Source organism: Papio anubis, chromosome 5 (genome assembly GCF_008728515.1).
Source record: "Papio anubis isolate 15944 chromosome 5, Panubis1.0, whole genome shotgun sequence".
In the NCBI taxonomy this organism is placed as follows: domain Eukaryota; kingdom Metazoa; phylum Chordata; class Mammalia; order Primates; family Cercopithecidae; genus Papio; species Papio anubis.
In genome coordinates this window covers 128629722-128641554 of record NC_044980.1, presented here as the reverse complement: position 1 = coordinate 128641554, position 11833 = coordinate 128629722, and the positions used below count along the sequence as shown (strand labels likewise).

Here is an 11833-nt window from a genome sequence, read left to right as displayed (position 1 = left end):
ACCTGCCCAAGGAGCACCAGTGGCCGTGGATCACTTGACCCTGAGCCAGCTCCTGAGGGTGGCAGGGAAGGTGGGTGACCCAAGGCCTGCTGGTCAAGCCAAGACTTAGCTTGTTAATTCACTCACTTTTCTCCTAACTTCAATATGTGGGACTTTTCCTAGTACACCAGAGCCAGCCTGACATATCTTTGCTGCAGCTACGGGTTTCATTGAGAGAAGATCTTTGGTTCATTGGACCAGCGAGCTCACTCCACAGAAAGCCTCAGGAAATGACAGACCCCCACCACTTCAGATAATCTGGCAGTCTGTGGCCCAGGTCCCCTGCTCCCTTCCCTCTGTCCAGATGCCTGACCTAAATAACCAGGTGGGGAATGGAAGAAAAGACACCTGAGCCACCAACCCCTAGCTCTACCCTTGCCAGGACTGGAAGATAACAGATGATGTCTTCAGAAAACGAGGGCTGGGGTGTGGGAACTCAGCCAGGGGGTGGCCAACTTTTCCTGTACAGGGGCCGGATAATAAATGTTTAGGCTTTATGGGTTACATACGGTCTCTGCCACACATGCTTCTTTGTTTTTATTGGTTAATTATTTCTTTATAAACTTTAACCCTCTAAACCCTTAAAAAGGTAAACACTGTTCTTAGCTTGTAGACCTTACCCTCAACCTGAAAAGTGGATTACAGTTTGTTGGCCCCTAACCTAGGCTGCTTTGCCCTGACAAACTTCAAACCGGAGGCTACTTAATCCAAGTTAGGGCTGGAGGAGCTATTTCTTTTAATCTCTATGGGAGTACCCTGAGGCGGGCCTTCACTGACAACTGCATCTCAACATCCCTAGATCCCCATTCCCACTTTCCACATGACCATCCTCACTCTCCGTCAGTGAAATGGAAGCTGGGAGAGGCCAAGCAATCCCCCAAGGCCATGCAGCTAACAAGTGGTAGAGGCAGGACTTGAACTCAGGTATTCTGATTCCAGAGTCACTGGTCTTAACCACTGTGCTATACTATCACCTGCTAGAAACTAGAGCTGTGGCTTTCTCTTTCTGGGCAAAGCCCCCATCTGTACAACAGGTGGGGTGGTGTTTTCCTCAATGTGAGAGGAATACCTGATGGCAGGTGAAACGATTCCCATGGTTCACACACAGAGCATCAAATAATATTGATTCACAGAATGAAAAGATGATTGTCTTTTCACATCTCTCTCAAGTCTTCCAATAATGTCAAGGAAGAAGGTTTAGCCTGATGTTAATGTATCTGTAAAATCTCTCCAAAGCATGCTAATTTTCTTTTCTTTTTTTTTAAACAAGAACAGGCTTTATAACTCAGGGTCCTCAGTAGGCAGTGATAGCTAGCTAGAATTTTAGTAGCACTGCTGTACTATTATTGTTACTTCTCTTCTTAGTTTCATGGTTTTATTTTTTATTGCCTTTTTTATTATTTGCTATTTATGAAAAATGTTAGTGTTGCCATTGCTGTGATTCTCTTGTCCATTTCTTCATAGTTATAAGATTGCTGCTGAAGCTCCTGCCATCACACTCAAATTGGAATTAAGAGGAAAGACGGGGTTCAGCCACTTTTGTCTCCTATTACCAGGAAAGCAAAAGAATTTTACATACTTTGCATTGATCGAAACTTGCTGCATGGCTACACATAGCAGCAAAAGAGGCTGAAAAAGCGGGTGTTTGGCTGGATACATTGGTACCCCAAACTAATCAGAATTCTATCATCAAGAAAAAGGCATACATCCAGTGCTCTGTAACAAAAGTGTTTGCCACAGGCTGGGAATCCTTTGAATTTTCTCTTCAGTGTCTGCAAAGAGCAGGGATGGAAGTCAGAGACGTGGAAAGGCTTAAGGAAATTTAGTAAAAAGCCTGTTTCTCTTTACCTTGTTTACCACCAAGACACTCCCTTCCTCATAGTGCAGTAGAAAACTGACAGTCATCATCACTCCTAAGGAACAATACACAATGAAAAAAACAGTATTGTCATAGTCTTACAGTGGTGGCAAGGAAATCTTACGGGTTTGTCCCCATTGGCTATTATAGCTCAGAGTGCTAAGCTAAAGAACCCCTCACCTTTTCAATCTACTGTGAAGAGGCTATATTTACTTACCTGCACATACCTCCAAATATGTACCCTAGAAATCAGATTTGAAGTCTTATAAATTCCAGAAATGGGAAGTTCTTATTTCAAAAACTACTTTTCAAATTAGTGTTTTAATTCAACAAGCATTTAGTGAGTGCCCACACTTCCCCAGGCACCTTCTTAAGTGCTGAGAATATAGGGGTGAACTGGACCCATAAGGCCCTGGAGTATATATCCTGGTGGGAGAGGCAGATAAAAGATCCGCGGAAAAATAGGACCTCAGGAGGATTAACAGCTGAAATCAGGAGACAGACTTCTGGGCTTGAATACAAATTCTGCGGCTTCCTGGCTTTGTGTTTTGGGCAAATTACTTGCCTCTCTATGCCTCAGTTTCTCCATCTGTAAGATAATAAGAATAATTATAACTTCACAGAGTTACAGTGCGACTACTTTTTTGACTCATGATGATTAAACACAGCCATATTGAAGGGTCAGAACACTAAGATGTAGACAGTGTTTTAAAGGGTAAAAAAATGGTGATGACAAATTACTACCCACCTCATTTGGTGGCTGAGTGTATTACATGGCTTAATGCATGTAAAGTGCTTAGAAATGTTGCTAGTATGGCCAGGCGTGGTGGCTCATGCCTATAATCCCAGCGCTTTGGGAGGCTAAGACAGGTGGATCATAAGATCAGGAGTTCAAGACCAGCCTGACCAACATAGTGAAACCCTGTCTCTACTAAAGATACAAAAGATTAGCTGGGCGTGGTGGCAGGTGCCTGTAATCCTAGCTACTCCGGAGGCTGAGGCAGGAGAATCTCTTGAACCCGGGAGGCAGAGGTTGCAGCGAACCAAGATTGTGCCACTGCGCTCCAGCCTGGTGACAGAGTGACACTCTGTCTCAAAAAAAAAAAAAAAAAAAAAAAAAAAAAGTTACTAGTATGTAGTAAGTGCTCAGTAAATGTTAGCTATTATACTATTTCAAGTACTGGCTTTTCACTTGATGTCATGCAGTGTTATACAAGGTCTCTAAAGATACTGAGGAGTCCTCAAGGCCAATTTTAACAAGCATGGTTGCCACATTCTTGTGCTTATAGTTGAAGATTTCTTCTTTCAGACACTTGCACAAAAGGATACTTCTAAGATGCATTTGCATTAGGTGGCGAATTTGATCCTGGGTATGAAAAACATTGAGATTTGAGAATAAAGGATAGTTAAGACTGAGGTTGCAATTACTAAAGGAAAACCCCAACAGAGAGAAGTGAAGTCCTACAGTATCACGCACCCTCCCCTGACCCACTCGCTCTCCCCAAACACCCGTGACTGGCTATATTTTATCAGCATTTCCCATAAAGTCAAAAGGGAAAATACAGACCTGGGCTTTCATGGAAAGTATTCTCATTCTCACAACCAGAATCCCTGCCTTTAATTTTTTTTTTTCTTGGTTTTTAGATCTTTAACTTTTCCTTCAGCACTTCAGTACTCAACTTTTTGAAAATCATCTTTTCTGAGGAATGATATTTCCTGGCACAACATCATCTTTGTCAAGTGACTCAGTTTGATTTTTTTGTTTGTTAATATAAAGTGGCCCCAACTTACAGAGAAAAAGTGGGCTCTTGGTATCAGTTTGATGTCAGGGTTTTTCCATGTTTGAGAGGGAGCTTTAAATACCACTCGATTTGAAGGTGTCTTCAGGCGAGCTCCAGTCCTCTGTCAAGATGCTTCTGGCCACAGTCCTTACCTCTGCCCTGCTCCTGTGCTCCGTGGCAGGCCGGGGGTGTCCAACCTCTACGGGGATCGTCAGGGACATCAACTTTCTCATCAACAAGATGCAGGTAGGCTGCAGGGGACGCCCGTGGGAAAGACGGCTACTGACAAAGTGAAATATGTATGAGGATGAAAAAACTCGGGGCTGACTAAAGGTTCTTATCTCTCTATCTACTTTAGGAAGATGCAGCTTCGAAGTGCCACTGCAGTGCTAATGTGAGTGAATGCTCTTTAAGAACTTTCCAAATTAATTTTAATTTTCACATCTGGAATCTTCACTCTGAAATTTCCCTTGCAGGTGACCAGTTGTCTCTGTCTGCCCATTCCTTCTGTAAGTATAATGAGAGAATATAATTTTGACCTTGGATTTTTTTGGTTTGATTTTAAGTAAAAATAAGTTGCTTTATTTAATATTTAATGTTATACATTGTTGCTTAATTCAATTGTTAAGATTAGTATTCCCTGTTAAAACCACATTGTTACAAACTATTCCCTTTTAAAACTAGGATCTTGAAATCCTATATTATGAACATTTCTTTGTATTTAGTTAACTTTATGCCTCTTGAGAAGTTTGAACACTTTTCAACATTAAAAAAAGAATCTTGAATATCTTTTTAGATAGGTGGCCATGTGCACAATTAAATAAAACTGGAACTAAGGATATAATCATTGCTATAGGTCATATCATATTGCTTTCTACCTCATTTACTGATAACTCTAGAGTTGTGAAACAATGTAAACAAAAAGACTACTCCTTATCATTCATCTGGCATGAATGATCTTCGGGCTATACCTCCCTCTCCCTGCCTCCTCCCTTCCTCCCTACCTCCCTGTTGTCTGTCTAGCTGATTAGAGTGACTGCTGGTTTGAGTGCTGCCCTCTGGGCAGATAGAGGATCTGAGGTTTTGAGTGGAAGGAGGGCTTCCAGAGGGCCACTGCCCACTCTGGCAGGAAGGACGGGTGGCAGGAAAGTTCTCATTCCTAATTCAAACTCCTGGTTAGGGTGAGGAGGAGGCACTTCTCCAAGGTGCAGTGCTTTATTCTTTCTCATGCAAGGCCTGGGAGAATCTCAGCTTCTTGCCCTGGCGAGGGTAAGACATCGCAGCCATCGCTGTCCATCCATTAGAGGAGAAGAGGCTAGAGCGCCTTCTGGGCAGGCACCAGGCAGACAGCACAGCCCCTGCCCCTCGGCGTACACTCCGTGTTTTTAGCTGCTGCTGAAATACCAGCTGCATTCAATTGTCACATCCCATTAGCTGGTGTGGAAAGGCTTTTCCTCACTCTGCACTTTCAAACTTACAAGTCTTGAAGCCGGGAGGCACCTCTTGAAAAGAACATTCAGAGCTGACTATTTCAGGGCCCACAGCCCTCATGTTTCCTGGGTGTAACATACAGGAAGTCTCCTCCAGGGGGTGTCACTGTGGAAAAATGGCATCCCTTTTAAATATGGAAGATCACTTCCTACATTGGCAAGGGACCTATCTAAAAATAATGCAAGTTTGAGTAACGGTGATTAAATAAAAATCATCTCTTATATTGCTTTATGTGATATATTTTCAAAGCTGTCCTCAGAATATTTCTTTTAATAAATCCTTACTATTTACCAGGACAACTGCCCTGGACCATGCTTCAGGGAGGGACTGTCTCAGATGACCAATACCACAGTGCAAACAAGATACCCGCTGATTTTCAATCGGGTGAAAAAATCGGTTGAAGTACTAAAGAACAACAAGTGTCCCGTAAGTTTGTTTTCATATGTGATGTGTTCCTGTCGGTGATTTCTATGTGAATGGTGATGCCAACCCTGTTTGAATGCAAAAGGATGATAAAGTTGGAATTGATACTTCAAGGCTGATAAAAGACATCTAAGAAATTTAATCAGAAGTAATATAATTAAAGTGAGATCCATTGAAACAATAGAATTAAAGTGAGATAGATCATTGTTCCCCCTAGTTTTAAAAAACACGCCAACGGAGCCATTTACTTCTCTCTATTATGGAATAATGAAAGAATCCTTTCTGAGTGTAATTAGAAGCCACAATCTAGAGAATCAGGGATGCAGCTCACATAATACGAAATTATCCTAGAGATTCAATGTACTAACTGAATGGATGTTGTTAAAAGGGATTTTTTTTTTTTCCTGTTAGTTAAGGAGGTTTTGTTTTGTTTTGTTTTGGAGACAGAGTCTCACTCTGTTGCCCAGGCTGGAGTGCAGTGGTGCCATCTGAGTTCACTGCAGCCTCTGCCTCCTGGGTTCAAGTGATTCTCCTGTCTCAGCCTCCTAAATAACTGGGATTATAGGTGCGTGCCACCACACCCGGCTAATTTTTGTATTTTTAGTAGAGATGGGGTTTCACCATGTTGGCCAGGCTGCTCTCCAACTCCTGAACTCAAATGATTTGCCCGCCTTGACCTCCCACAGTGCTGGGATTATAGGTGTGAGCCACCATGCCTGGCCTGGATTAAGGAGGTATTTAAAGGGCAATGCACCCAGGTCAAGGTAGAAGCTTGCCACTCATCCTGAATGCCCATCCACACATTCCTTTCTTCAGCATATACCCTAGTCCCTGACAGCAGAGTGGGATGGCAAGTTGGGTAGAGGTGACCTCCCTCCCTTTTTTGGGTATTAGCATCTCCACACAAGATCCTAGAAGTCTGAAAGCCCTGAGCTCAACTGTTTAACTGCATGTGTTTCTACCATCAATGGCATCTAGTTCTAAGTGCTTAATATATGCTGTCTCACTGAATAAATACATACCTTAGGGACAATTATTCAATTTATCAGTCTCAGTGAGGTTAACTAATTTGCCTAAGGCTGCATATTTAATAAGTGGCAGAGGTGAGATTTGAACTCAGGTCTGTGTGACCTCAGAGCCCCACTCTTAGCCACTGTACTGTCAAATGACCTTGGAAACACAACCTAAAAGGATAATGATACAATGTTAGGCCTCAAAGAGTCCCCAGAAAGGCTTTCTCTAATGGGGAGATTTAGGGTCACTTAATAGGGGGGCGTGTGTGTGTGTGTGTGTGTGTGTGTGTGTGTGTGTGTGTAAAGAGCCCTGAAATCCAACTTGAGGTCAACCACCTACGTTGTCTTTACACCACATGAGCTAGCCTGGACCTGCCCATCTATTTGCTCTGAGTCTCAAGCCCCTTCCCTTCCCATCCCCACACTCCTCACCACCGACTCTGGCTCTTGGCAGGGGGGCTCCTGGGGCTGCCTGGCTCTACATCATTTGAGTCTCTCTGTCCTTATCAACTTTCATCCCCACAGAATTTTTCCTGTGAACAGCCATGCAACCAAACCATGGCAGGCAACACGCTGACGTTTCTGAAGAGTCTCCTGGAAGTTTTCCAGAAAGAAAATATGAGAGGGATGGGAGGCAAAATATGAAGATGAAATATTATTTATCCTATTTATTAAATTTAAAATGCTTTCTCTTTAAGTTGCTACAATTAAAAAATCAAGTAAGCTACTCTAAATCAATATCAGTTGTGAGTATGTGTTTAAAATTGCATGTCGTTATTTTGAAATAAATACATATGGGGGGAAAATGACAGGAGCTGGTCTCTAGGCAATTACTCATCTCTTGCTACTCAGAACAAAGAAAGCTACAAGTGTTGTTAAGGGGAAGAATAGATCAGAGACTCCTATAGTGATAAGACTCCTGATGCTGAATACAGACCCTCAGACTCAGAGGCTGTAGCTGGGGCTGCAGGGGAGGCTGCAGGGAGCAGTTACAAAGAATGTCTGTGGGGACTGTCTGAGGGTTGCCGCTAGGGGAGGCTGAAGGCATGTCTGAGGGAGGGAGCCCTGGAGCACTGCTAAGAGGGCTACGGTCCTGAGAAATTGGCCGTGTGCCTGAAATAGGAGAAGGCAGCAGTTTGGAAGTGGGAGACTGCTCAAGAATGTGGGCATGCAGAATAAATGCTTAATAATTAACTGCTTAACCCCCTAGTTATGGTAGGAAGTGGATATTATTACATGTTTTTGTTCTATATATGCTGAAACCAAAGCTTAGAAAGTCTCGATGGCTTTCCCAAGATCCCACAGGTGGTGAGATTTAGAAGGATTCACCCCTAGTCTCTGCTTCCAAATCCTTTGCTGTTTGCATTCTGCCCCTTTATTATTCTCTTTATACCAAGGGCATAAGGGTGTACACTGTGCTTCTTCCAACCACAGCCTGAGGGTAAAACAGACCCATCATAATTGCAGTCCACACTCTCATATCCAGAAACCTAGGGAGTCAGATAGGTTTCAGAATTCAAGCTTTTTAGCCTTTTAGAAAGTTAAAACAATCCATGTGCCATATATTACATAACACCCACAGCAGTGCCTGGGGCAAGGTTCCATAATTAAACCTATCAATCCCGCAGCAGTCACTGAAATGGTCAAGTTTTGCAGCCAAATAAGTCCTAACAAATCTTGAGTTTTCACAGTTGTTTGGATTTCAGAATAATGATAAGAAATTGGTAAGCTGCATTAACAAAACAGCCTTTCTCTAGCTCATGCCCTACTTACCCAGGGAGGCGGTGGGGGGCACTCTCTCCAAGACATTTTGTCTGGGGCTGGGCTGGGTGGCTCCAGGAGGGATAGAGGTTTCTGCAGCTTCCTGGACAGCCTGCCGCATGGAGTTCCAGATCGCAGCTGCAACACCTTCTCTTCTCCTCTCCTCCATGTGGGTTTTCTGAATGACTGGCCCCAGACATAGTTGAATCATGTGACACTGTGGTTTACCACCTGCAGCATGGGGAGACACCAGCCCAAGCAGGATCACAGCAGGGACAGATGCTGATGGTTGGTGATGGTTTCAGAACACAACTCAGAAATGCAACATGTTGCCGGAGGAGATGGGCAGAGACGAGCTTACACTCACCGATGCAGATTAATCACCAGCATAGCTTGGTGCTTTCCCTCAGCTTTTCTGCAAAAGTCACATAACCTGCAGTGTTCCCTCCTGCAGGCAAGCTCCAAGGAGGGTTTACTTACAGTGAAGTGTGCAATAATTATCACCTTCTCTGTGCCAGGAGAATTGAGATTCATCAAGAAGTCACCCTGGAGAAAGGAGAACTAACATTTATTGTTTACTCTGTACCAGGCACTCTGCTAAGCCTATTTTGTAGAATATCTGTTGGATCCTCACAAGAACCCCATGAGATATTTATATAATTGTTGTATGTAATTTTTCCCACTGCACAAATGAGATAAGTAGGCCCAACAAGGTTGCATAACTTGGCCAGAAGCACGTTGCTTGCAAGTGGTGAAGTTGCTACCCTCCCCAGGTTGCCAGGCCCCAGGCAGAGTTGTTTCCAGTAGATTCCAGATCAAAGGACACACTGCAGGCCAAAGCCAAGCCAAGATGTGGCCAGCCATAAAGCTGGCTTGCCCATCTATCCATCCATCCCTCCCTCTGTACATCCATCCAGTTTGAAGCAGGAAGACGCTGTGATGTTTCAACCTCTCAGTTCCTCTCCTCCCATTGTCACATTGTCACCCTGCTTCATCAACCCCAGACCAAGACTTCCCGTTCTCTGCAAGGGGAGGCCTCAGCAGAAACTCAAAGAGGACCCAAAGGGCTTCATTCTTTATTTTTATCACTTGAAAAAGATGGCTTTAGCCAGGCACAGTGGCTCATGCCTAAAATCCCGGCACTTTGGGAGGCTGACGCAGGCAGATCACTTGAGTCCAGGAATTTGAGATCCGCCTGGCCAATATGGTGAAAGCCAATCTCTACGAAAAATACAAAACTTAGCTGGGTATGGTGATGTACAACTGTAGTCCCAGCTACTTGGAGTCTGAGATGGGAGGATCGCTTGAGCCTAGGAGGTCGAGTGTGCAGTGAGCCATGACTGCACTGCTACACTCCAGCCTGGGTGACAGAGCAAGATCCTATCTTAAAAACAAACAAACAAACAACAACAACAACAACAAACAGCTGGCTTCATTGAGATATGCTTCATATACCATATGCAATACAATTCATCCATTTGAAGAGTATAATTCAATAGATTTTAGTACATTGGCAGGGTTGTGCAACCATCCCTCTTCATACTGTATCATATTATCTGTAAATAGAGGTAATTTACTTCCATTTTTCCAATTTGGATGCCTTTTCTTTCATTTTCTTGGCTAATTTCTAGCTAGAACCTCCAATACAACGTTGAATAGAAGTGGTGAGAGTAGATATTCTTGCTTTGTTCCTGATTTTAGTGGGAAAGGATCCAGTCGCTCACGATTAAATATTAATATGATGTGAGCTGTGGACTTTTCATAAATGCTTATTATCAGACTGAGAAAATTCTTTTATTCTTGTCTGTTGAACACTTTTATCTTGAATGAGATTGGACTATGTCAGATGTATTTTCTGCACTTATTGGTATAGAGGTTATTGATACAGAGGTTAATTCTTGGCTTTAGAATTTCCAATGGGAACTCTCCTAGCCCTGGGATAGAAAGTAACTCCTTGGACTATGGAAGAGAAGTCAGAGAGGAGAGGATGATGGCAGACGCTGTTGAGTTCCCTGGAGAAGAGCTCTCTGCCTGGCCCCCAGCAGAGCCTCGGGGAAGAGGGCAGCACTCCTGGGGAGGGCGAGGGGGGCGTGTAGAAAACCGAGAGTAAAGGGCACATGAGCCATATTCCCTGAGTGCCCTGGGAGATGACATGAAAAGAGAATGCCTCTCGCCACCACACCTAAGGTTTGGTATAGGGAGGACCACCCACAGGCCCTAGGAAGCTGGGCTTGATGCAGCCCCCTGAATAGTTTCAACGGAGAAACCAAAGATTTTCACCCAGGGCAGAGAGGGGCACTGATGTGTCTTGGAGGATGGTAAGGCCGGAGAGACCTTGGGATGGGCATATATGGCATGCTCAGACCAAGGACAGGGACCAAATGGGACTGAAGATGCTTCTACAGAAGCCACCCTGGAGGGAAAGCCAGGCCCAGGACTAGCCGGGAGGAACACCAGGGTAGGACAGACAGAGCACCTCCCAGAACCCTGAAGCCTCTCCCTAAATCCCAAGCCTCCCAGATGTAAAGTCAACCCCAGGGGAAGGTGGAGAAGGAAAAAATCTTGAACTGGGCATTTAACTTGGAATTTCGAAGTTTTACCCTGAAATGGCAAAATTATTTTTTTCTGTCATCAACTTGAAAAAAAAATCTCAATTTAGTTAACAAAAAATAAAGAAACCTTCATTTATTTGCTGCAGACCTGAGGATGTGATTGAATCACTCAACAGACACTAATAAGTGCTCAGTGAGGAGCACGCGCTGGACTCAGTGTGCGGCTGAGGAAGGCGCTACTGCTGTCCTCGGGATCCACCGGTGCACAGGAGCCGGGAGAAACCTGGTCGGTGCTGAGAGGAGAGGGAGGCACGGGGGCGTGGTACTTGAGACTGGAGGGAGTGGCTGAGCCCAGAGCTCACTGGCCCCTCCCCATCCTCAGCCAGAGGAGCGAGGATAGACGGTTTCACTGGATGGTTTCTGGCTCCCTGGTGCTCATGGTCTGGACTTCTCTGGACCAAACATTTCTTGGAAACCTCTTTGATGCCAGCCTAGCAGAGTGGGCATTGGGGATCAGACCTTGGAGGGCTTGAACCAGTGACTCATGAGGCATCCCAGGCATCAGAAGGGCCACGTCAGTGTCTGCACCATCCTGGCCCACGCTTGCTGATTGATGTCCACTTGGAGGTCCAAAGGCCAAACATCTGCAGTTCTCAGGGCTTCACATGCAGAGATGAGGCCCAGGGAACACTAGTCACCCTGTGTTCACCTCCTGGAAAAAGCAAACAACCCAGATTCAGAGGAGAAGGCAGGCAAAGAACAGAAACCAGAAAAATCACACCACGCCCCCCCTTCCTCCAAACCCTATGTTTTGCACTTTACAGTTTACAAAAACACTTTTGCACTTGAATGTTACGGAAGCCGTGCAAAGGAGGTAAGGGAGACCAGTGTGGCCATTTTACAGATGGCTCAGGG

At 44.5% G+C, this 11833-nt stretch overlaps 2 protein-coding genes and 1 long non-coding RNA gene across 6 annotated transcripts in view; 1 reads left to right on the top strand and 2 right to left on the bottom strand.

Annotated features, from left to right (window-relative positions):
* Positions 1-3663: 3663 nt before the first annotated feature.
* On the bottom strand, positions 3664-9508 carry LOC110743535. 3 transcript variants are annotated; one of them, XR_002522746.2, is made up of 3 exons: positions 8379-9508; positions 7038-7199; positions 3664-5274 (listed from the first exon to the last, which is right to left on the bottom strand). It is a non-coding gene; the product is annotated as an uncharacterized LOC110743535 (long non-coding RNA). The 3 variants fall into 3 exon arrangements; XR_004183827.1 differs by having other exon boundaries at positions 7038-9508; XR_002522745.2 differs by lacking the exon at positions 7038-7199.
* On the top strand, positions 3791-7250 carry IL9 (interleukin 9). Its single transcript, XM_003900124.5, has 5 exons — positions 3791-3924; positions 4037-4072; positions 4155-4187; positions 5464-5595; positions 7131-7250. The coding sequence occupies exons 1-5, from the start codon at positions 3808-3810 to the stop codon at positions 7248-7250; spliced, it is 438 nt and encodes a 145-aa protein (XP_003900173.1). The 5' UTR covers positions 3791-3807.
* A 1517-nt stretch (positions 9509-11025) lies between the features above and the next one.
* The window catches only part of SLC25A48 (solute carrier family 25 member 48), a 251674-nt gene continuing 250866 nt past the window's right edge, over positions 11026-11833 (bottom strand). For both annotated transcript variants that reach the window (XR_002522742.2, XM_021939708.2), the window contains one exon: positions 11026-11630. Coding sequence is in view for 1 of the 2 variants with exons in the window: in XM_021939708.2 (XP_021795400.2) it covers positions 11613-11630 (18 nt within the window). In the remaining variant the exon portion in view is untranslated. The remainder of the gene's footprint in view (positions 11631-11833) is intronic.

Bases quoted from the DNA above. Each gene is read 5' to 3' on its own strand.
- IL9 (XM_003900124.5), top strand. From the start codon at position 3,808: ATGCTTCTGGCCACAGTCCTTACCTCTGCCCTGCTCCTGTGCTCCGTG. The intron at 4,073-4,154 runs GTGAGTGAATGC...TTTCCCTTGCAG, and splicing joins AGTGCCACTGCAGTGCTAAT to GTGACCAGTTGTCTCTGTCT. The intron at 4,188-5,463 runs GTAAGTATAATG...ACTATTTACCAG, and splicing joins TCTGTCTGCCCATTCCTTCT to GACAACTGCCCTGGACCATG.